At 29.3% G+C, this 27,355-nt stretch overlaps 1 protein-coding gene and 1 long non-coding RNA gene across 8 annotated transcripts in view; one reads left to right on the top strand and one right to left on the bottom strand.

Moving 5' to 3' along the window:
- Window positions 1–27,355, bottom strand: part of LOC126743339 (zinc finger protein 1) — a 218,059-nt gene that overhangs the window by 7,522 nt on the left and 183,182 nt on the right. Inside the window, exons 1-2 of one of the 4 annotated variants that reach the window (XM_050450377.1) lie at window positions 21,590–21,767; window positions 8,339–8,640 (exon numbers count right to left, since the gene is read on the bottom strand). In XM_050450377.1, coding sequence (XP_050306334.1) covers window positions 8,339–8,640; window positions 21,590–21,677 — 390 coding nt within the window. In that variant the 5' untranslated portion in view covers window positions 21,678–21,767. Of the gene's footprint in view, window positions 1–8,338; window positions 8,641–8,710; window positions 8,868–21,444; window positions 21,768–27,355 lie in introns of those variants that run through there. The other 3 variants (XM_050450379.1, XM_050450378.1, XM_050450376.1) reach the window with 3 other exon arrangements.
- The window catches only part of LOC126743342 (uncharacterized), a 186,817-nt gene continuing 167,265 nt past the window's right edge, over window positions 7,804–27,355 (top strand). For all 4 annotated transcript variants that reach the window (XR_007662833.1, XR_007662836.1, XR_007662835.1 and 1 more), the window contains exon 1: window positions 7,804–7,971. This is a non-coding gene — a long non-coding RNA (uncharacterized LOC126743342). The remainder of the gene's footprint in view (window positions 7,972–27,355) is intronic.

The following is a 27,355-nucleotide window of genomic DNA, read 5'->3' as shown; positions in this document are numbered from 1 at the left end:
CCTGCTTACTAAAGCATAGTGGGTTACTAATAAAGCATTTTAACTTATCATTTTTTCTGTAATTTAATGCATATTTTAAAAAATCTCAGAATAACTACAGTATCCTAAGAATATTTATTTCTTCACGCATCGACTAATTTTGATTAACAAAATTTTAGATATTATTTTATTATAGCTTAACTCTGTATAATATGCAAATTGTAATACTATGTAAAACAATGTACAAAAAATATATTATTTAAGCTTTTCTGCTAGTTTTTTTTTCTAAGCTTTTGCCAAAATATGCACAAAACCAGAAGTAAATACAGTGCTTTTCTTTGAAGTCCCCCCCCCCCCCCATTTATTTTTTGAACGGGTCAAAAAAATTTTTTTAAACTTGGCATAAGTAAATTGGTCTATAGATACTATTTTCACTGTAAACTAGGTAGTTGTAAATTCCAAGATGGCGGCTGGGCGACATCTTGAGAAAAAATTTTAAATAGAAAGGGGGGTCGTGTGGTACCTCATTTTAAAGGTATCAATGAGTACTTTATAACCCTGAAATATTAGACCCATATCTTAACTCGTTTCAAAATGGCGGCCTAATAAAAAAGTATTTTTTTTTATTTTAACGTTTTACATTTTTATGATTTTTAAATAGGTAAAAATCAGTGTACGAAAATAAATGCGTCACTATTTTATTTTGACATAAAAACGACAGTTCTAAATGTCAAAATAACACATAAGCGCCATCTTGAATAAATGCATTAAATAGAAATCTTGTGTTACCTCATTTAAAAGGTTTTATTGAGTACTTTTAATATTTATTACATGGACTCGGTGGACTCCGTTTTGACCTGTCTAAAAGTAACAGCCAAAAAAATACACTGTTGCGATTTTATTAACGTTTTTAATAATAATATACAAATAATTTATAATTTTTGAATTTTGGATTTAAAGATTAACTTTTTGGTTTCTAAAGACTTACTGAACCGCCCACGTATGTCACATTTCACGTTAAAGGTTATTGAACATTATTTAGACATTCCAAAAACCAAATAGCTATTAAAAAAACTTGAAAAAAAATTTTAAGATATTTTTCCTTAACCGGTAAATTACTATACAAGAGTAATTCATCTAGACCATCTAGACCAATTTACTTATGCCAAGTTTAAAAAAATTTTTTGACCCGTTCAAAAAATAAATGGGGGGGGGGGACTTCAAAGAAAAGCACTGTATGTATTCATAATGCATATATGCTATTATATAATTCACTGTTTACGATCTTATCGTAGCACTTTTAAATAAGAATGTCTATTATGCGGATAATAAAAGGTGATGCTTATCCAAATAAAATAGCAATGTAGCCTCAAAAGTTTAACTGTTAAGATTAAGGAATTTATTACCGAATTAAAAGTTAACAAACGTTTAATTTACAGTGTCACTGGTCAATTGCATTGCATTTTGTAGCAACAGGGTCAATTTTATGTCAGATCAATTACTATTATAATATCAATGTATTAAATGATTGTTTTGCCTGCTTGGTTAAAAGCTTTTAAAAAAGTTTCAAATATTAATCTTTCCAATATTTCCTAAGAAAATGTCAAGATTAATTTACTAATTAATAGAAGCCTTTTATCAGTTTTACCTAATGTTTTTTTTCAAAATCTTGCCAACTATAAAAATAAACGTCACAATTCTATTAAAAAAAATCTATAGTGTCACTCTAATTTCAAAATTAATGTAAACAAGATTAATTTGACACCTGAAAAATTAAGCTTTACACAGTTTCATTATTTTAGGTCAGGATGTGCTAATTTTTTATTAATAACCGGTGAAAACATTTTAAAAATCCAGCTTGTGTAATTTTAAAAAGGTTTAAATGTAGTGAATATGTTTATTCGAGGCATCACGCTTTGTTATGTTGCAACTTTTCAACCAGGTGTGGTGGAAATCACACCCAGGTGCATGTAACAAATTTAGAACGGGCACAAAACATCTTTATTTTGTCTTAAAACAAAAGGCTTGTGTACCCGTTTCTATTTTGGGAACACACGTTTTTTTTACTATTGGGTTGCTGGTATGATACTTCTGAAATTCCTCGGGTTATTATTTTTACAAAACAAAATTAGAGACAGGGATTTACACTGTGAGTCTGGTTTTATCAGTAGAAAAAACAGTTATTTATTATTTTGTACATATATTGGATATATTGTATACAATATATGAAAACAGCATATAAGCGACCAAGAAAATATAATTAGATTGATAAAATTATGTATCGATGAATTTTCTTAAAAGGGAAGAGGAAGTAAATACTTCTTGGAAGGTTTTTTTTCAGACGAAATTATTTTTAGGCGAGTGAAAATAAGTCGAAACTGATCACTTTCTCAGTGTAAGCTTGAATAAAAAGTCTCTTGATGCATCGCAATTCAAAGAAATCTGGGATATACTAATTTTTTCAGTGAAACTGTCGGGAAATACTGTGACAAACGTAATATGTTACAAACGTCAGGCAAATGCATTATACACAGTAGACAGCTATGTTATAAAACGTGTCAGTTACAAAAATATGGAAAGATCGATGGTAAAGGTAAGAGATATATTATTGAGTTTGTTAGGAAATAACCATTATTTAACCATATAAAATTACAATTGGCGAAATATAATAAACAAATAATTTTCGTACTTAGGCTAGTGTGAAATATGTGCTATATGTAAATGGTGAAATAGTAATTTTATTCTTTTACTTGTCAGAATAGTGACTGCATAGACTGATCCTGATTGAAAGTATGATTTCACAAGATATAATTGTTACCAATAAATCGAGAATTCTCCCCTAAAAAACAAGAAGGGAAGGAAACACGCTTCTGCTTTCAACCTTTCTTCATAGACCATTAACGTCTCACAAAAAGCAAAGCTGTATTTGATTGTACACGTTCAAAGATGATTGAATATAGAAATTCTATAAAATGTAATAATGCACTATATAGAGATATATTTTAATTTCCATAATGGTCTTTCAAGCACTTCTCTATCTGAAAAGGAAATCAATACTGATATCTATAGTCATAACCTCAAAAAATCACGCATTTCTATAATAAGTAATAATTGTATTCTAAGTTGTGTCCGAAGAAAAAAACTATAAGACCAAATCACCTAAGCTGAAATGTTCAAAGACAAAAAATAAATGAATCTGCAATTTCTCTGGAAGGCAGGTAAGCTAGCTGACACACAATATTATATCCAAGCGCCTCCCGCAGACAGGAAATGGTTTTTGTTAAGGAAAATTAGGAAAATTTTAAGCGACACTCGCACAGCGGCAAAAACAAGGGCACAAGTTGGATAATTATTATAAAAGGATTTCGCTGTGGGTAAAGAAATGAGAAAATCCTTGTCCCGACAGCAAAAGGATGAATTAAGGGTATTAACCACCAACAAATTGGCATATTATGTATAAGGACGTTAGGATCGGTGGAAGTACTTGGAATTCAGGTTATTACAAAAACATAGATACCAACAAAACTAGAACGCAACCAACTAATTCCATCTTTATTATTTACTTGCTAGATATCTGCAAGTAAAAAGTAAAGATGCCAAAATAGTTGAACGTCAAAAATAGCTATTTGGATCTGGATGAAAGTTAGGTAAAATAACTGCATTAAACATTTTTTTGAAAAAATGTTGAAAAAAGGTGCTTTTATAAAAAGGAAATAAATATTCGTCGACTACGGATTGATCTATTTTCGTGCGGCATCCACAGACACATAATGATGTAAAGTCTAGAGTGAAAATTTCAGCTATCTGGCCGCGAAAGGGACCTGTAGAAAGACGACATGATGACAAGTTATCCTATAAGAGAACAAGAGACAAAAAATAATGCCACACATGTGTGAGCAACGAGCGTGTGAAAGAGTTAACTTAAGTCTGACGTCTAACCAACCGTATCTAAAGTGCTCGATTTTTATTTCTCTGATCAATCTTAGTTATCGTTCTAGATGCGATGATTGTTTTTGCAGCAAGGTACTTATAACGTTTAGTTAAAGATATGTTTTTTCATGCAGCATTAATTCATATTAATAGAGATGACATCACGTAACTGGATAAAATACACTATGCTCTTAAACCTAAAGGCTTCATAAAAGAAACAAAGACAAAAAAGACAATTATTGTAATAAAGGAATTATCACTTTTGCCATACGTGTTTAAGTAAGCATGACAAATCGTACTGACAGATAAGCTCGTTTTTCCTTCACAAATGTGATTCAATGTATATAAAATAATTCCGCATTAGGATAAAACTCGTTATAAACAAAGGTTCATTTTAAATATTAAAATGATTTTTGATTTTATCTTATATGATTTGCTACATGCACAAGTATGAATAATTATGCACTTGGTTTTTGCATTGTATGACAATTCCAAATATAAAACAGTAATTTTATTACTTGATGACATTTAATATACTAATAAATATTATGCAAGAGATTTCTTTTAGTAATTTCTCAAAACTTATTGGAAAAACGAATTGTTGCTATTTTAAGATAAATATATAACATCCCAATATTCAATTTTTTTTTAATGGCTAGTTTGAGGTGATTTGGATTTTTTTAACAGAAGGTAATGTAAACTGGAAAAAATAGTAACAAGAAAATCTAAACAAATATTATTATTGTATTACAAGTAATATAAATATTATTATATTGAAACTAAATTAAAATAAATAAAAATCCCTCATCAATAAAAATTGGGTCTATATATCTGATTATCTTAATAAAGTATTACTTTTACAATATTCTCTATTTTCCGCATTTTTGCCGGTAAAACATTTGAATACATGCCTCAAATACATGGATTAAATTTATCGAAAAAAGTAAGTTTTTTTTCTTTCAACTTTACCACACTGTAGTATGAAATCTAAGACGTTTAGGACATATGTTCATAGGAACTTTTTTGCTTGATTTCGTCCAAGGAACACGCCCCTGAATTTTGTCGCAATATTAAAAAGAACACCTTGTATATAAAACTATGACCCGGATGTCACAAATAATTTTGTTCAATTTTGAAAAAACCTTTATTTTTAAAATCCAAATTTTAGAAAAAGGTAAAACGCGAAAACTGGCATTTGATATGCATGTGAACAACTTTTGCAGTAAAATTTTTAATAATCTATATCCCAATTTAAAATTATCATTTTATTAAGAAGGGAAAAAATTGTAAAAAATGGTATTCGTATTTTAAAATTTGAATAGAAATTTCTTAAAAACATAATATGACATACAAAATTCTGAAAATTAATTATCTTGGTAACCGTAAAAAATACGAACACAGCAAGGTAAGGGAAAAGTTATTTTGGTGCTCAATTTTATTTAAAGCCGATTAATATTTGAAAATTTCCGACGTTCCGGACATATCCGAAAATAACCGATAATCGGCAATTTTTTAAATTTTTTCAGAACTGATTTAAACAATTATTGGGAGATCTGGGACAAGTTTATTTAAACTTAACTATACTTTTTTTAGTTCCTAATCCGTTAGTCAATTAAACGTTTTTAAATACTTATTGGGGCGCGCCTTTTAGGTTATTTTTATGCAAATTGAGAATATGTTGATATAGGGAGGTAAAACCTGGTCACTTTAATTTATTTATTCACATTTGGTCAAAATAGAGGATGTACTAAAAATTATAATGAAAGACAAAATAACATTAAGTTGAAATAATAAACTTGGGCATGAATAAATAAAACTAACCTAATCCAAATACAATGTGTGTTGTAATTTACTATATTATTCAAATAAATATGGATCATTTCATTTATTTTTTTGTACTTTTGAGAAATCTCTTTATCCACATCTTATAAAAAAAACTTAAAAGTAGCAATAAAATCAAAATTGTACAATATTAGATGAACATTTTTTGTCCGACATAACACAGGAAGGACTCCTCTTCCCACTTATTAAGAATTATTAAATTTACTTGCGGCCAAAATTGAGATTCATTTCTCATACACCACGATATTTTAAATATCCCTAACTAAAATTTAATTTGAAAAGAAATATAAAATTAGAAAAAATGGATAATTGATAACGAATCGTGAACGATACAGTACAGCATAGTATCCAAGGTTTGAGCACCCCATAAGCCCAAATTCTTAATTTAAAAATAAAATAAAAATTCCAGACACAGATCCGACCGAGACCGGTCGATTTATTGTTATCAATAAATAGTAACTCACTCGTTCTCTTGTGAGCGTCTGTGTTGTGATTCGTGAATGTTTGGTATTTTTACAGTTTTTTTAATGCGTTTTTTAATGTGGTAATCATTAAGTTTCATGCAAAATTTGTATTACTTTCTAGTGTATAACGTAAATCTCTAACTTGGAAAATTAGGTAAGTATTTTATTAATTAAAAGATTTTAATTTAATATGCATATTTAGGGTAAAATTCCTTATAGTGTTCAAATCAAAAAACCGCTTACACCAATTATCCAAATTTCAGATAGTCGTTGTTCGTTGAAAAATATGCAAAAAACATTCAGTTTATAAGATAAAGGTGTTATACTTAAATAGTTTTATAGTCGTAATTATTTTAAATAACATTAGTGTTTTATTACATTAGTTAAAATTACAGTAAAAGGCTTAAAATGCTGTATAATTTTGTCAAAAGCAATATTACGATTTTTTTCCATTAATAAAGTAAAGTTAAAGTCGTCAGTGGTTCAAATAAAATTAAGAAAATATAGATAAAATAACAGCAGTCTAAACAAAATCGAATACAATTTAGATTTACTCCTTTATTAATACACATTAGACACATACAAAAACATTAACAACAAAGAATCACCACCACTACAGAGACACAGAAATCAATCATGACCTTCTCCATTTTTGTATAGCTGTAACCATTAGGAATCTACTCTCCTTTATCTTCAAATAAAAGAAAAATAAAGAAAAACATAAGTAGAAAAAAGTGCTTACCTTTTAAGGTAGTTTTTTTTAAAACGACTTTAAACCTATTTGAGATGGAAAAAATTAGTAAAAAATAATGAGTATTATTTTACGCGTACAATATTTTAATACATTGAGAAAAATGTTAATTAATTATAACTCTTGAATTAAAAAAAAAGATATTTTTGGCGCTCGAACAATTTAAGACCAACCCGTCTTCCAAATATTTTTTTGTTTAGTAGAAAGGGTATGGACTAAAAAACATTAAAAAACAATTTAGATGAATCATATTTTGTATTAAAAATCAAAACATTGCAATGCGAAAACTCTCCAATACGCCAATTTTTCACAATGGATAGTGTTGACATACCTGACAAAGTCTATAAGGTTTAGGTAAAAGTCGGCAGTTATTAACAAAGTCAATGATAAATTCTGGTTTTTATATACTTAGAATCTTCTTGTAAATGAATTTCTTATTGGTCAATGATCGTATTACTGATATAAAAGTATTGAAATAATTACTCTATATTAATATGTAATAACTATATACTAATTGTTAAAGGCAAAATTTAGGAGTTTAAGGGCTGGTACGTATTTAATTCAACTCAACTCAACTCAGTTCACCTCTCCAACCAACTTCTACTCTATTCATGACAATTGGCCATACAAGTTATTATTAAGTAATTGTATAAAAAATCGACAACGATATAAAACTTCGAACAAAATAGCCCCTCTGACCTGAAACCTACAAGTAGTAAAATGATATGTAAAGAATAAAACCTAATAACTAGCTTCACAATCCGGCAATGCTGTTATTTGTTTGATTCTCCTGAATCGGTTATGTCAACAATTTGACAGTTAATTATAAACGTCAACGTTTCTAAAAAAAACATTTATTTTTATTTTATAAAAGTTATTAGCCCGCGATAATCCCGTAGTATATTTTTAATTGTGTCCATAAGTAAATAGAGGCATAGAGAAAAATCGTTCATGCTAAAAAATGGCCCATCCCAGGATATAAGGATTTAATATAATAGATATAAGGTACGCTTTTAAAATATTAAAAAAATTTAAAAATTATTGGGCCGTAAGTTGTTTAATTACTGGTACTTTTAGTTAGAATTTCAAAATAAAGTTTACTGTGACTGAGCTTAGAAAGTATCCTTTTTTTTAAATAAAAGTTTGTCGTCAAATACTTTTTTAACTTCTTATTATAAATTACCTACATTCTATAAATTTATCAACCGCATATCTCATATATGTTGTTAAATGAATGAAGACTTTTTAAAATTAATCTCACGATAAATTAACCTGAATTGCGCAAATTTAAGATTTAAATGCTCTTAACAATACATTCCCAAAAAAAGCAGTAAAGTACAACAAAAGAACATTAAGTACATAAAAAACTCACCACTTGAGCATTTGGCGAATGTAGTAGTTCATGCTTTTCCAGCTGTTCTTTAGATGTAAATGAAGCACTGCACTGAGAACAACCGTACCTTCCTCCAGTTCCGGCCATCGGTAGTGGAGATACTGCCCTTATTGATAAACTGTTTTCCGATGACGCTGTCAAATCTCCATGTGAAATTTCCAAATGTTCTTTTAGCTCTTGATAACTTTGGCATCTCTTTTCGCACTGCGGACATTTTATGAATGTTTCTGTATTCACATTTAGTTCTTCTTCTTTTAAACTGCCGTTGGTAAAAGATGGAGCTGGAAAGAAATGAGAGTTTAGATGAAATATTAACTTCTGTATGTTTACAAACGTAGAAGCTATGCGTACATTTTCGACGAAAACCTTCAACATAATCGACTTTCATATCTTCAATTCCCAGTTCACACATTTTTATGAACACCTGACAGTTTCTTTATTTGAAAGAAGTAAATTTGTTAATTTTGTTACCTAGGTTGTTACGTTTCAGGGAAAACAATCAACAAGGTATTTTGATTATTTGTTGTCACCGTTAAAATGTCAAAACGTACCAAAATATGTTAAGCCGACTTCATATCGAACAGTTGATTTAATTTTTGTGGTGTGTTCCGATAATATATCAAATATGGCAAAAACAATCATGATGATGAAACGTCATCTTTACTATTTAGGTGTTAGGCCAAGTTTTTTAATTAAGTATATTATTTAATCGTACAATTTCTCGCCTATTTTTATAAACAATATTGACAGTTGCTAATTAAAATAAATATTATTTGCTTTTTTTTGAAGATTTAATTACAGGTACTCAATAAATATGAACGTAACGAAATGTACAAATGGCGGTTGTATTTTTAACAACAATAGCAACATCTTATGGTAGCAACATTACACGTAATATTGTAGGAATATCATTTTATACGAAATGTTTAATGCTACCATAAGAAAAGACTATAATAGCCTCGAAACATGGTAAAGCATTGATGATAAATCTACAATTTATCAAAAGCTATAAATTAAAATGTTGCAAAGTGATTAGCGTTAAATCTGATCTCCAAATTAGAATCGACTTAATTCCAATAATAACCATCATAATTAATAAGCATATAGTGAGCGCCAGGTAACAGACTCAAACAGGGAATTTATTTTGGACATCTTTTGGTCAAAATTCCTGCTTTTTACCTGTCAGAATTCTGTTGCCCCCTGCTATATACATGACTTTATTGACATGATTGATATGACCAAAATAAATTATTTCTGGCGGCCACTGTAATATATAGTGTTTACAATGTCGATTAGTACTCTGGTTTAACATATAAAAGTAGTGTATATAGCTTAAACTGCTTTAATGTAAGTAATGAATAGAAAATACAGTGAGTTATAACTTGCTTCTCTAGTCCACAATATTTATACTGTGAGAGTAAAATAATTGGCAATTATTTATATAATTGCAAATTATTTCTAGATCGACTGTATGTTAAATTATATGCAGGCCTATATAGGATCAAAAGCTGAGATATTTCTAGAAGAACTACCAAAACAAAGAGATTATGCATTAACTCCCATTGGTGTTTTAAACCTTTAGGTTACAGGGGGACTCAAATAACTAAAGCATGAAGGTTAAAAATATATATGAGAATATAACTCGTAAGAGACAAGAACAAGAGAAACAAGAAGAATGAGGTAAAAAGCAAAAGGGCCAACAAAGATGATTTAAAAACCCGATTAAAATTAAGGTAGACGACCTAAAGAAAGAAAAGACTTTTTTAGACCTAAATAAGAATGAAATAAGTTAACAAATTTAAACGCGAACCTTAAAAAAAGCAAGTTGAAATAAAAGCAAGTAGAATAAGGCAATGATGAAAGTAAGGCCACTAAAGTTCGACTTCAATTAAGCATAGAGTACCTATTTAAACAGTTTTGAAAGTATATTGTGTATATTTTATTACTGATATTTTATGCATTTTGTAATGGACAAAGTTATATTGGCTTCATACTACAATCGAATATCAGAGAGATCAAAGTCTAATGGAATACTAGGGAAAGCAGGATAAAATCCTTTTCATATTGAGTTGTATGAAAAAAGAAAACAAATATTTTTTTCTTAAAAATTTAATTCATGACGTTGGTAACATAGTTGGATAAAAATATTTAATTTAACATATTAAAGTGCAAAAAGATTATTTAGATCACGTTTTGACACCAAATTTATTAAATTTTTTTACCTCCTAATTTACGTAAACATTTACTAGACTAATGTCTAACGCCCATATGCAATTAACCACAACCAATAATAATCACGGAATATATCTCACGTTAAATAGAATAAACCTTTCTTTTGAAATATAAATGTTTACGTGTCAGAATATTATTTTTACCGCTCGCTGAGCCCATATTGCCAGCTAAACGTTTGTTAGGCCCGATATTTTTTCCGACCGAATAACAAAAGCTTCTAATTTAATAATACTCGGGCAAGGTATACATACACACAGCCGTGTGGTTCAACACGGGAAATAATTAAACCAACTTAAAATTTATTGGTGACATCCTGTAGCAAACAATTATAGAACTACTTTACGCCTTTTTTACATTACTGCAGTTAGGTTTCACTTATTTGCCTTATTTTGCGCATTTCAGTATAATACTGTATGAATTAAATTATACATATATATTTAAAAACATTTACAAATAAGTCTAACAGAAAATCGCCAGTCTATATTAATTGACACAGTAATTTATTATCGCGGCCATCAAGGTTGGTCGTCTGTCTGCCATTTTATCGTGAATTGATGACAGCAAATGAATTGGTTTAACATTGTTCACTTTTCCCTACCGAAATACATGATTTAGGTCATGATTATCGTCATGTTTTGAGTTGAGGCATTAATCTTTATACTTTTATTTTTTTTTTAAATATTCTAGAGGTTAATTACTTTATATAATAAGTAAACGTTATTTTTATAAATTGCTAGTAAAATAATATTATATTTCATATATCGTAAAAAAAATCTTTTTCGGTATTTAGATAAAATCTTAATTATCTAAATTAATCCAAATTATTAATGAAACTATAATTTTATAAAACTATTTTAATAGCAATTTTAGAACAGTTATAGCGGACACCTACAAGGAAAGTAATTTAATAAAAAAGAAATCACAAAAACTACTGGAAAGCTTTACAAAAAATGAGGCAACTGAAAGAAGAGAATATTGATAGAGATTATCAGCTTAAATCAAATGAAAGATAAATAAATAAAAAACGATATTTACAAAGGCGTAGAATAGAAAATTAACAGTTACATGCCTGTTATAGGATACTAAAAGAAACTTATACCCAAAAGTACGGCTGAGTTGCTTATTTTTGAAATTAATTAAAAAATGTATTAATTAATGTTTGTTTTAAATACAAATCTATAAGAGTAAAACAGAAGAGAAAGTCGTCGAATAATACTATTATTTAAATTATGCAAGCCTTTCAAGTGATTGTAAACATCAATTACAGGTAAAATAAATACCCATAAGAAAACTGCCATAAGCTAAATCTTGAATTATGTAATCAATAGATTGCAATAAAGATTAATAACATTAGGCTTTTATATCCAATTATACTCATTGAAGTCATAATAAATATGAACCAAATCCGACAAAAAAGTTTATATCTTTAACAACGATCATTCAAAAGAGTACAACCTATTTAGCCGTAGAAGAAAAGTATTAGGCATTTAGTCAAGGCTTATTAGACGTAAATTAAGTTACAAAAAAAATTACAAAACCTATTCTTCGGTGAGAACAGTAATAAATCTAGAAACTCTATAAGATCTAAGCCACCAGTATCTTTACTAAACCTATGAGTGGAAAAGAATAAACTCCTACTTATATAAGTATACTTATTAAGTATAGTATAGATACAATACCAATAATACCATTAACTGACTGATAGTAAACTAGCTCAGATATAGGATTCCAACTCCAAGAAATATATAGTAACTATAACTAAGAAAAAATCAATGATCCACCAAGCTTTATAGCATACCATAAGGATGTTATATTTAGATTCTGGATTGCTGGCTAGGACAAGATTATACCTAAAAAGGATATATTTCAAAAGTGGCTTTGCATTAGATTGCTTCACTATGATTATATAAATGAAGTTTAAAGCAAGTTTTTAAGTGGTTGCAATGGAGGAAGTAAATATTATTTCTTGAGCAAATGTTTGACTTGCACATAAAAATAAGTTCGAATGTTTGTGAGCATTAAAACTTAACTGGCTTTGTAGAATTTGCAGTAAATGCCTAAGAAAAATACCCAAAAAAAGGATTACTAAGAAAATCGTTCACGGTGATCAAATTTTGTTAGTGGTTGGATTATTTAGTAGATGAGCAGCCAAAAACCAGAAAAAAATTTCACCTTTAGATTTAAGTAAATATCTTTGGAATATGACTTTAGGATGACTCTATCTCTTGAAGGAAGGCATGGATCGAAGGAATCCACAATATAGTGTGAACATGTTTTTCAGGCTATGGCAATGCAGTCTATAGAATGCCCAATGGATCTATTCATATATTTAGATATCCAAAAAAATAAAAAGCTTCCTTACGATGTAGAATATTAAACTAAAACACAAATCAAATAGCTACACAAATAAAGGACGGTTTTTGTCGGAAAAGATTATTGGTTTAGAGTTTCCTACCAAAGGAAGATATCATTTTACATCACGTGGACAAAATACTCGCACGCTAAAACTCCATTTATCCATCCAGATAATTTTACGAATCTTAAAAAAGGAATAGCTATACAGCCATACATTTAAATAAATTTATAGTTTTAACAATGGATTTAGAAAATGCAGCAGTGAAAAATATAAATAATATGATTTTTCTTGCTTCATCCTTAGACTGTTTCTTAATTCAAAAAAGTTAAAAACCCGGAAGAAGCCTGACCAATCTAAACGCCATTAAAAAACAAATGACAATTAACCTATCAGTCTATTATTTATAAAAATAACATAAATACGAATAATAAATACATAATTTATAACGATAAAACTCATAGTAGTAGTTAAACTAAACCCATGTAAAAACATATGTTACAGTGAAATTTAATAAAAATGCTACTTAAAATGACTTTTTTAGAAATCTTGTCAAGAGATAAACTGGAAAAAATTAAAGTCTTATTTTTCCAAATGCATGCATTAGATTCAAATTAGCTAAATCTGTTTCCGTACGAGCATATTTCGCTTTTGATCTGTCCGGCCAACAGCGACGCATCGTTCGCGCCTATCTTTACCCAAAAAATATCCCCCTTTATAAAAATGCTAACGAGGTATTTTCATACGTGGCAAGGGATCCTTTGATTCGTGTAAAGCCGTTTTTTTTTGCCAAGGCGATACAAAAGCATTTTATTAAAATTGGATTGTGTCCAACTGAAATAATTTAGCATGACACGGCGTCACAAAAGGAATGATTTTGTTTGAAAAGCTGGCGCTAAAACTTTTAGTTGGACTAAAATAAAGAGACTAAACGGAAAGATAATAGTACTGGGTGTAAAAAAAAGATAATCATATATTATTAGGTATGTTACTTGTTAAAATAATACAAAATTAGTAACAACGATAGAATTAGTAACAGTTTTATTATGATATGTTCTTGTCGCTTTAATAAATTTTATGAAATATATGCATTATATACCCTATTTATATTCGAGTGCCCTGATGTATCATATCAGAGACTATCTTGATTCTTTGTTTCATTTTAAAGTAAACAGTTTACACTGTAGTAATGTAAAAATCAATCGTCGGTATACCTTTTAATCTGAAACTAAATAGTAAGCAAAATTATGACTTTGAAGCACTTAGAGGTGAAGGTGCCCTGATGGAGTTCAATAACTTCTTTATTGCGTATAGACCCATAAAAAAACGGTTTAATTTTTTTAAGATATTAAAATGCAATAAAGTATATTTTGAATAGACTAGCATATTAACTTTCTTTATTTGTATGTTTATATTAAGAATTAAGTAAATCGCTAAAACTAGAAATAAGCCTTTTTAATTTACTACAGTAAAACATTTTTCTCTTATAAGAAGGCGTACCACGAATGTTACAAGAATAAAAACTTATTTTAGGATCATTCACTTTCTTACGAATAGTCTTTGCTGAAATGTTCTACCTGAACCTATTTAAAATATTTCTTTTTAATTGAGTATTTATTCTAATTGTTTTCTTGCTTTTAAACGTCAAGATAAAAAACGCATTTTAAGTTGTCATTGTTGTGCAATGTAATCTTTTTGAATTTGGAAAAAAAGGTCTTAACCTTCTATTATTCAAATTATTCTTGCATTTGAATTTTTTTTATGAAGATTTAAAAACTGGATTTTCTTTTTGAAACCGATTCATTCAAATATTTTTTAAAGATTGTATTAAAATCTCCTAAAACGATATTAAAACGGAAAATAGATTATGTTCGTATATTATATTAACATTTATCTAAGATGCTTAAAAAAATCACTAAACTCACTTTAATTTTAAATTAAAAAATAAATGTTACATATTAACGGCAACATTGGATCTGCATCTTATAAAAATAAATAAAAGACGGTAAATGTAAAATTCTAAGAAAATAGCAAAAAACCCGGCCAATTCCTTTAGAGAAAAAAACCTGGCGACCATCTTGCTCTTTCCTGTTATTTCGTTGTCAAAAAGTTGTAACTAAAAAGGTATGGGGTCTCGACTCTTACCTCTCTTTTCTTAGCTATTAGTCGCACTTGAAATCTGATACTTTTCATTGGTCACACCGCAAAAAAACCAGAAATTCTCAGGTAGAATTTGAACCCTAAACATCAAGACGCTTAACATGTGTTTTTCGGCTAGAATATACAATCTCGACATATTTTATATTCAGTAGGAGTATCTAATTGCGTACATTTTTTCCATAATTTCTTTACAGCATTCAACTATACTTTTAAACTTTAAAAAAATAAAGCGTCTACACGGTTCAGTTTATGGTTAATTAATACAAAAAATACAATTTCCAAATTATATTTTACTCACAGCATTCTGTGAGATATTGATTATTTATGTTTAAATTAATGTTTCATGTTATTTATTTCAGAACGAGCTAATTGGAAATATTTTAGTAATACCAGGAAATTAAAGAAAAATACTTCCTAGAAAATATATGACCTCATTATTTACGGGGATTTTTTTATTATATTTTATTATGCATGTTCCAAAAATTATGTGTGATTTAAGGCTCAGGCTTTCGAAGTTTAACATGTGAACAAGCATTTCATCTCTCCCTAGCATAATGACAAATAAAAAAAAACATAAAAGTTTAGCAGAAGGATTCTTAAAAACAACAGTTTATTAGAAGAGTGGGATATATAATTTTGTTGAACGTAGGTATCAATAAAAATTTTGCATCTAAAAAATCGACAGAAATTTTTTGAAAACATTAACTTTCACAATTATTTTTTATGTTTTATTGTGTGATATCTATAGTTTTTATGGTTTCTAGCCCAATCTAATTTTTGTTTTTTTCTTTAACATCTTCAAGCTTAACTTTTTAATTTTATTTTTTTCAACAAACTTTTTTAATATTTATACCAAAACATAATTTTGCTTACGTTTATTTCAGTTCAGATTTGAACGTTAATATTCAACCTACCCATTTTTGCTCAAAAATTAAAAAAAAATTAATAACTATATATTTACATAACCTCAAAATTTAAGGTGTTTGCTGCACTATAAAACCAATATGCAACGCCACAAATAGCGAAAGCGAAAACTATTTTTCATAATTTATTTAACAAATAAAGTATATTACCTTAAAGTTTAAATTCGTAAAATTCTTGCTAAAACGCTATATGCAGAGTGATACGGGGCATGACGTCACTTGTTAGTTAACTGACAACTTTCGGCAATCTTGCTGTTCTCACGACAGGCTGATCCGCATAAATCCGCAAATAAAATTTTAAGCGCGGTATGTAGGGTTAACGTAAACTCCAACACCATCCCTAGGCGACTAAGAGAGGTAGAAAATTTCTTAAACAATCTCTTAGTATACAATGTATGTATATAGGTTACAAAATCTTGATTTAATCCAATATTCTTAAATTTAAAATTCATTGTACTTTTAGTAATAATGATATACAATTCTAATTTATCATTTTAAGCAAAATGTTTTTCTAAATAAAGAAACTCATGTTCTTGCATTTATTTCAAGAACTACTTTACCTCGAAATTGATACCGCGAGTAATTTATTTTCCAAAACCATTAGGTATACCATTACGGTTTTCTAAATAAAACGAACTTGTTTCAGACCCCATGTAAATATTGCGGTAAATATTTTCACTCGATGATTTTATTACGTTTTTTCATTATGCATGTTTATTTCTTATCTGCGCTATAGGCGATAAATATTTATTCGAAGGTAAATTTAAATTTTGCGGCATCCTGGCGACCGTGTACTACATTTATACAGTTTATAGACTTGATGTTTCGGTTTTAGAAATAATATTATACAAGAGAATATATTTTAAAGAAAAATTGAATCATAGTTAGGTGTGGAACTTAACTCAAACCAAACCCCACTTGAATTACCGTCATCAGTATCAACACGCTATTTGTAAAACCTGTTTTTCCGCCTATATTTACCTTTCTCTCATTGGTTAGTCCCGATGCTATACATTGGAAAGGGAACACACCTTTCTATTTGCACCTGCCTTAAAATAATCTCCTTGAGAACCGACCACTATTTTATCTTGTCCTCCTATTCACCTTTGATTGAACAGGTAATGGGAGGTGCTTGCGTATTATTGGACAGGGACAGGTACATGAGCTATTATTACAAAGACCTGTTTAGATCTAAGTGGAACCTGTTACGCCTGGTTTTTTACCTGCTTGAGTATACATGCCCATGTACATTATACATTCGATTTATGTATAGATACAGCACTATTTCTTTGTATTTATATCATTGATATAATTAATTCTTGCTAAAATGCTATATGTAGAGCAATACGGGCGCATGACGTCACTTGTTAGTTAACTTAGGTATATTTTTTCATGAAGGCTCGCATTTTCTTGAGTGTCTAGTTTATTGGAGTGTTTTCTTGTTTAGAAAAAAACGAATAATATATAAACTTTAGTAAAACTTACTTTTTAGTTATATTTATTGATTGGCTGAGATCACGAAGCATTTGAATTTAAATTCAAATTTATTAATCAACTTGGTTCTGTTACAATAATATTTGATTTACAAATTCATAGTTTGACATGCACCTAGATGCGTAAACATCTGTTTGTACCTAAATTAAATTATAACAAATTTTTTAATATTTTATGTAAACTAATCAAAACCTATAATTACTAACCAAAATCAATATAACTTGACCTACATTTAAAAAATAATTCGAACAACCCTATAATCATTTGACAAAAAATAAATTAATTTTTTTTGTTTTTTAAACTATTTTAAAAATAAAATTCTTTATTTAAAAAAATAAATTCCCTACAGCCTTTAGTAAATTTTTTAATACTATGAACAGCTCTCAAACTACTTATTCTCCCAATTGTCCTATTGTTTTTTTAAAATATTTGGTATAATTATACTTTAATGTCCTATTTACGTAATTCCTGGTAGCGTATAAGAATGATTAAACATCATTTTTAAGATTATTTGATTAACATATATGTATGTGTAGTTGTATGTTGACAAAATATATATTGAACGTATATTAAATTATATTATTATTCCTTTAGAATATGGAGATATTGAGTAGGAAATCTTTTTTGTTTTTTTTTATTATATAACCAATTAAATTAAAGTTTTGTACCATATTAAGTGGTTTCTAAGAATTTCCATATAGGCCTCCCCATATCTTTGAGCAGCGCAGTGACTTTACCAATGATTGGTAAATTAAAATCGGTAAAAACAATATTTCTTAAAATATAAAATGGATAAATAAGTTACCGATCTATCATTTTTATAATATGTTGGCCCCACTTTAAATGTTTATCAATCATTATATCCAGATATTTGGCGAAGGGAACCTCTTTGATGTCAATTGACCAAAGTTTAATTCTATGAAAGGTGGGGCGATTAGCAGCTGTAGCTGAAAATGCGGTTTAATTTGTTTTTTAAATGTTTAGACTTAATTTAAAGAAATCTAACCACTTTTTAAGTACCTCTAATGCTCTAATCATCCCAAGAAGTTCCAAAAAAAAACCGCAACAGTATCATATGATATCAGTGATCCATTATAAACGTTAAGATTAGTCAGAGTATTAATGTAGGTTATAAAAAGTATCGGGCCAATAACTGTTCTTTGTGCCAGGTCCAAAAACGCTTTTTATCCCTATCTAAAGCCTCATTTCCTTGCCTAGTTAGTTCACAGGCAGCATGAGATGTACTAAGAACCCCCAATAAAACTAAACTGATTTTGTGCTAATAGATTATTCATTTGTAAATAGTCAAGTCTATCCTTTAAACATTTCTTGAAGAGCTTTGCAAAATGATTGATTATCCTTATAGGGCAATAGTTACCCATTTAACACTTGTCACCTGATTTGTAGATGGAAGTAATTAGTAGGTATACTATCTCTGTTTTAAATATTAAATTTATAATATGAGCTAGTGGTTCAATAAGATTTGACCAAATAGTATCTATTCCAGGGGCAGAGTTGTTTTTCAAAGAAAATATATGTTTAATTATTTCATTTTTACTAGTTAGCTTTAGGAACATTAAGGGCACATTGTTAAAATCAACTTTTGGTTGTTTATTAGGTTTTTTATTTGATTTACCATATTTACTCCAACATTTATGAAATATTGATTACAATAATTGGCCATGGCATTGTTATTTAAATAGTCTTTATTAAAAATCTTAACTTTTCTGCATTCACTATGTTAATTAGCAGAAAAAATGCAATTACTTTATTAGTTTAACTATCCTAGTATCTTCAAGATCAAGACTAAAGAGGTCAACAATAATGCCTACTGAATTTCGTGCGCATATGTGTATAAAGTTCACATCTATAAGTAAATAATTATATCCTAAACAAGTGGAAAACGGTATGCAGGCTCCGTTTAGATACAAACAGGTTTTTTTGTACAAGAAGCTGTGTACCTGTGCCTGTCCAATAATATGCAAGCACCTCCCTTTACCTGTTCATTCAAAGGCGGATAAGTGGATAAGATAAAATTGTAGGGAATATATGTGTATAAAACGTATGTACATATATAGAAAGTTTTTTTCTTAATAAAAATAATTTTATAAAAACTTAATTAAACGGAACAATTCGCGCCACAGGACAAATTGTTATGTGAATAATAAAACGGCTAAAGTCGTAATTCCACAGCGATAAACAGAACTAATGAGTCAGGTATTTCTCTGTTAATATAAAGGTACCTTTGGTATACACAATATTCGCTTATAATATTACGCTGTTGAGTCATTTATTATAATCACCTTTAGAGGTGTGAGATTATACTGAGGTCAGTGATAAAATAAACTAACTGGTTGCTTTGTCACAAATATTTTTCAATGCATTTAATAATAAAATTAATATACTCGATAATTCTATGCAAATCAAAGCAGATTAGAGCAAAAAAAAAATTATTATCATTCTTTAAATCTCTATTAGTTTTCTCAGTAAGACGAGAAATCGTAAAAGAAATTAAATAAGTACTTTGATTTATGTAAGTAAAAAATACATAAGAGGGCAATTTAAACAAAAATGATAAGCCAACTTCTGTCTTAGCGCAAGTTCCTAAAAAATATCTCCTTAGGTTATAATATTATAAATTACTAATGGGCATTTTTAAGTTTATAATAAAAATTAATAGCAAACGTGATAATATTTACTTTAAAAAGCATTACAATAATATTAAAATAATTATAGTATATTTAACTTGTTATTAATAAAACACGTAACTGTAATGTAAAGAATAATAATCTCTGAGAGATATTTATCTCATAAAACGACTTACAAATTTTAAATAAACTTTTTAAAGATATGGCAGTCATATGTCTTAAAATTATGCTTATTTTTGTTCACCTACATTTACAAGTCAAAATTCGTTATTTTATTGTGAGGAGTAATTTCGTTTTATATAAATGTTTTTCCTCTCACCATATAAAAAACAAGTACCAAGCTGTAGCTATATAACCAATATATTTTTGAATATAATATAATAATTTATAAGTTTTGTTTATATATAATATTTATTATATGCGTACATTGGGGCATTTAATAAATACATATTTTAAAAGTATTATGAAGTGGGTTACTATTGCAAAGCTTTATAACATTAATAAATTAAGAGGGCAATTTAAACAAAAATGATAAGCCAACTTCTGTCTTAGCGCAAGTTCCTAAAAAATATCTCCTTAGGTTATAATATCATAAATTACAATAGGGCATTTTTAAGTTTATAATAAAAAATAATAGCAAACGTAATAATATTTACTTTAAAAAGAATTATAATAATATTAAAGAAATTATAGTGTATTTATTTAACTTGTTACTAATAAAACACGTACCTGTAATGTAAAGAATAATAATCTCTAAGACATATTTATTTCATAAAACGACTTACAAACTTTAAATAAAATTTTTAAAGATATGACAGTCATATGTCTTAAAATTATGCTTATTTTTGTTCACCTACTTTTACAAGTCAAAATTCGTTATTTTATTGTGAGGAGTAATTTCGTTCTATATAAATGTTTCCTCTAACCATATAAAATACAAGCACCAAGCTTAACTATATAATCAATATATTTTTGAATATAATAAATTATAAGTTTTGTTTATATATAATATTTTTATTATATGCCTACATTGGGGCATTTAATAAATATATATTTAAACGAGTATTATGAAGTGGGTTATTATTGCAAAGCTTTATAGGGATTAATAACAAACTTCACAAACCTATATATACCTAAAGATGTAATAGAGTATACCAGTTTAAGAGAGAAACATTAGCGTATTAAAATCATGTTGCTCATTGGACTTACAAATTTAAGATATATATAAAACAAAAGTATCGTCAATAAAAAAAATAATATAAAATAATAAAATACCTTTGAATTGAGGAAGTAAGGTTAAAGAAGCCATCCGAAAAAAATCGCAAAAAAAATAAAATGAAAAAAGGCACAGGAGCGCACAGAAATCACTAATAACAGAAAGCAATCAAAGCACAGTGATGACAGGTAGAACACTACTCACGTTGACAGGTGTTCCATCCGTTCGCTAAACTCCAGAGTCGGTAGGAATAACTGTCGAAAATAAACATGCTCTCACTACGCGCGACCATTGTCGAATGAAGAGCCGATCGTCATGAGAGAAACGCGCACCGAATCTTCCTGTGAACTACGTGCGGTGCACTACTGTGCGATGCTGGATGTTATCCTGTGATCATCAACGGCGACGGCAGGCGTCCATCCCTACTCTAGACGCCGGCGACGTCGTCAACGGACGTTTCTCCCCACCCATTTCGGGATCTCTCTCTCGACTCGGGGTCTCCGGACGATGCTGCTACCTACACGGGACGCCGTCGAACGAACGGCAAATTGCATACCGCCCCCATCCCACTCACGCCGCTGCTGGCTAAAATACAACGTGAGACGCGGAAAACGGTGTGCACAGTGTGTTTACAATATACATACTATTATAACATGCATGCAATAAAAAATATATAAAAAAATATGTTTCACTTTTAAAAAAATCCTGGATTAAAAATATGTTAATCGAGTCTGTTAAAATTGTGTTTTAAAATTTAAGCTAATAAATATTTATTTACCGATTTACGGGATCAACCCCATTAAATATAAAAATACAATTCTAAACAATATATTTTAGCCTAACACTTATTTTAACACTGCTTAAAAAATATTTATAATATTAAAAGAAAAATAGATTTAACAACATTTTGTATGGCTAACAAGGTACTCAACAAGAAATAATCACTTACATATCATACATATCACTACATAAAAAAAACAATTATAAATACCGTGACAAAAACCCAAAATTACCCAGTATTTACCGAATAATACAGTGAATCCGTAAAGTAGCGGATAAATTCAATAAATATGAAATAAACCGTTTTGAAAAATGCCCGAACCCGTCGGTTTTAATATTGGCTTAAGGGTTTTTATACATGGAAATTAAATATACAGGACTCAACAAAATATGACGTCATTAATACGTTTTTTAAATGGAAACCACCATTTTTTAATGCAGAATCAGAAACGGTGCATTTCTTTATGGGACAAAAGAATAGTGGTTACATTATATACGCAATTTTGAACGAAAAATGATGATAAAATGTAAAATTAAAAAATACCTATTTAAATTAAATGTTCGAGTTGAACACCGTTAACAACCTGATAATAACTAAGGCGATTTAAAAATTCTTTTTGAATGTTGTCAATGATATCTGGGGTAATATTTCTAATTTCCTGGCGTTTTTGTTCTTTTAAATCTCCTAAACTCGCTGGTTTAGTGACACACACTTTTTACTTTTTAAGTATCCCCATAAAAAAGTAATCGACGGGAGTTAAATCTGGCGATCTGGGTGGCCATTCAATGAACCCTCGTCTACCTATCTAACAATTAGGAAAAACTTTATCTAGATAATTGCGAACGGTTAAAGCATAGTGTGGCGAGCCTCCATCTTGCTGAAAAAAAAGATCACGTTAGTGCATGCTGGGTTCTTCCAAACCAGACGCAAAGTTATCAGAGATAAGATCATTTTGAAGAAAGTCCAAATACCTCTGTGAGAGTGTCATCAAAAAAGTAATGTCCAAAAACTCTTCCTTCCACTATACCGCACCATACATTGTTTTTTTGAGAGTGTTGTGTATCACATTCTGTGAACCAATGAGGGTTTTCGGTCGACCAGTATCGACAATATTCTGTCTGTTCACATGGCCGTTTATAGTAAACATTGCTTCGTCAGACAATATTATCCGTTTTACAAAATTATTGGTATCATTACATAATTGCTGCATTTGCTCACAAAAATAATTTCGGCGATCAAAATCACCTTCCGATAGCTGTTGAAGTAAAAATATTTTATAACGGTGGAACTTTGCTCTTTTCAATACTTTATGCACAGTAGATCACGATAAATTAACATTGAAAGCCGTACCTCTAATTGTGGCTTGGGCATTATCTTAGACCGTTAACAGAACGTTAAGCTCATCTTCTTTCGTTATTGAACCCCAACCAGCTTTTTGAGTACCCCGAACATGCTCGAATTCACGAAACTTTGCTTCAACTCTGCTTACCACGCTTTGGCTAATAGGTGACCGATCACGATGAGTTGCATTAAACAACTGAACCACCTCCTTTTGAGCACGCGACATATCTTCGAAACCAATCATGCACAAAATTTCGATTCTTTCACGTTCGGTTAATTTACTCATATTTCATACAATAACAGCAGGTAATAAAGTGTAGTTAACAATAAAACGCAGGATGACGCTGGTTTCGCCTCTTAAAAAAAACACCACTTGCACCACACCAAATGTAAAAATACTTGAAATAGTTGCACCAAAATACATTCACTTTTTGACACTGACAACAACAACTAAAAAACCAAAATACCAACATTTAATTCAGATAGGTATTTCTCTAATTTTACATTTTATCATCAATTTTCGTTAAAAATTGCTTATGTAACCACTATTCAATTGTACCATATCCTTGGTAAAAAAATGCGTTCTTTCTGGTTCTGCATTAAAAAAGTGTGGTTTTCATGTAAAAAAACATATTGAAGTCATATCTTTTTTTGAGCCACCCAGTATATTTAATTTCTACGTAGAAAAACACTAAATCCAATATTAAAATCGACGGGTTCGGGCATTTTTTTCAGAAACGGTTCATTTCATTTTTATTGAATTTATTCGCTACTTTACAGATGTATTGTATGTAAGTAACATCGTCCATAATATCCTGAATATTGATATGTTTGATATAACACCACTTGTGCCCACAATTTAACAAAAACAAATTATGCTAATAATAAATCAATCCTGTATTTAAATAATTTCTTTAATATGTCTCTTAAAGTTAGACAAAAATATGCCCAAGAGTTTAATCTCGTTCAAATTAATAATTTTACGTGTTCTTGCGACAGGACAGTGGGCTGCATAATTTGTACCATTACATGGTAAAAAGAACAGTCTGTTTTGTCTAAAATTTCTAAAGGTAATATAGCGAGGTAATATTAAGATACAAAGTAATACAAAGGTAATATTGCAACTGTTCATACATTCTGGAACAAATTCATTTAAAATTCAAGGGTGTGTTCGAAAAAAACAAGGCTCGGCGATTTTTTTAATGATGAATTTATGTATACAGGGTGAACCAAAAATAAACAACGACCATCAACTTCAATTTTTTAAATGGAAACACCTATTTTTTATTCCATTTTTAAATTCTGCATAGAATTTTAAGTATATTTTGTATACCATGAGTATATACATAACTAATACTAACATTAATAATAAATTTGCAACTGTTTGGGTCATTTGAGCATATTCAAACATATTTTTCATAGTTTTTTAACAGGTATATTTGATTGTTGTCACCATTTAATCGCATGGAAACAATATGTGTTACTTTACGTAAATGTCAGCAAGTCTCAAGTGCAGTTGCAAAGTTTAAAAGTATGGCGCGTTTAACTGAAAAAAAAAAGAATTGAAATTTTGATGATGGTAGGATATGGCGACAAGACGCGGAACACAGGCCAAAGTTTGCGATCTGTTTAATATTAGGCATACCGGATATTACACGTTCGGTAGTAAGCAAAATTGAAAAAAAGTTTAGAGATTTTGGTCATGTTAGAGACAAATATGACCTGGACCGTCCCACGCTTCCAGAAAACAGACAATTAGATATTTTGCTCGATTTACAAGAAAATCCACATAAATCAACTACACAAGTTGCTGCTGATTAGTCGGTTAGTAAATCATGTGTTCTCAAATATTTGCATAGGAATAAATTGCATCCAAAAAAAAAAAAATCAATGATCACATACGCAGAATAGAGTTTTGCGAAATAATAATGAATAAATGTAATACAAACCCACAATTTTTAAGTAAGATTGTTTTTTCCGACGAGGCAAGTTTTTTTTTAAATGGTTCTATAAATATGCATAATTTTCGTTAGTCACACACAATTTCCCAAGAAGTTTGGGCAGGAATCGTGGGCACGTCAATTGTAGGTCCCTATTTTATTGAGGGCGCACTTACCTCTGAAAAATATTTAGAGTTGCTTCAAAGTCAGATAGTACCTAGTTTAATTGTACTTTATCCAAATGGTGAAAACCCATTTATACCGGCAGATTCGATATGGTTCCAACAGGATGGCGGCTTCCCACACTATTCGCAAACAGTACGAGATTACCTTACCAACATTTTCCCAAATAGATGGATTGGAAGGGGGAGTTTTATTGAATGGCCAGCAAGCTCACCGGATTTAACTCTATTGGATTTTTATCCATATGATTATCTAAAATCTATAGTTTATTTGGATATACTTGAAAGTTTAGAAAAATTAAAAAATAGAATTAGAGCCGAAATACAACAAATCCGGACTCAAATAATAAGTAAAGTATTACAAGAATTTAAATATCGACTTGGTTCCTGTCAGAAAGTTAGTGGTCAACATTTTTTTGTTTTGTTTTTTTTTATAAACTTTTCCAAAAATTCATGGTTATTTATAAAAAATTTAATCGCAAATTTCTTAATAAATATTGAGGTTAGGCATAGGACATTGTATACAAAATATTATTAAAATTTTATACGGAATTAAGAAATAAAATAAAAAATGGGCATTTCTATTTAAAAAAATTAAGTTGATAGTTGTAGCTCATCTTTGGTCCACGCTGTATAATGAATTTATGAATTCATCATCAAAAAAATCGCGACAAAAAATAAAAATTAACGTGTCCGAGCGTTTTTTTTTGAACACACCCCTAAATTTTAAATGAATTTGGTCCAACTTGCGCGTCCTCACTGTATAAAATGTGGACCATATCATTGAGGCATATTTCAACTGTGACACAATTGGAAACATATATAAGTTTTTATCGGTCTGATCTGAGAATTCCCTACAATTACGCAAAACAAATAGAAACGTATCATCCATTTTTCTCTAAGAGACCAAACGAAAACAAAAACAAAAGTAAGGACACAAAGTCACGGTCTCATGCAATCTATATAATTTCTTAAAAAAGCTTAAAAGCTACACGTGTTTCGCTCCTGTCGGAGCATCATCAGGCCTAAAAAATACATTAAGATATGTTTCAAAAAGAACGCTTATAAAACTCATTACCTAGACCTACACAGATCACATTACAACTAACAACAAAAGAAAAGCTAGGTTAAGTTAACAATTCCCACCATAGTTAAAAATGTATGCTTAAAAAATAAAAAAGTAAAAATTTAAAATGTCACCAGTGGGGAACGATCCCGCAACCTTTAGATTCACAGGCGCGCGTCTAACCCATAGGCCACCAAGTAACATGATAAAACATGGGGAACACTCATGAGTTTTATAAGCGTTCTTTTTGAAACATATCTTAATGTATTTTTTAGGCCTGATGATGCTCCGACAGGAGCGAAACACGTGTAGCTTTTAAGCTTTTTTAAGAAATTATAAAGATTGGATGAGACCGTGACTTTGTGTCCTTACTTTTGTTTTTTACGCAAAACAAAGCCTAGCACCTTTGAGGAGTTGATAACCAGATTAGTTATATGAAAAATTGAAATTTAGGTTTTCATCAAACTATAGACCAAGAACCTTAATAATTTTACAAGACTGTAGAGAGATGCCATTCATATTATATGCAGATTCAAAATTTTAAATTTTCTTCAAGAAACTAATAAACTTACATTCACCAACAATAGGGAATTCCAAATCACTCTGCAATAAGATTTGATCATAAAAACTTCTCTATAAAACTTTACGTCGTTAGAAAAA

The sequence above is a fragment of the Anthonomus grandis genome, chromosome 12, assembly GCF_022605725.1.
Source record: "Anthonomus grandis grandis chromosome 12, icAntGran1.3, whole genome shotgun sequence".
NCBI classification, from domain to species: Eukaryota; Metazoa; Arthropoda; class Insecta; order Coleoptera; family Curculionidae; genus Anthonomus; species Anthonomus grandis.
This window is presented reverse-complemented; position numbering and strand designations above follow the sequence as displayed.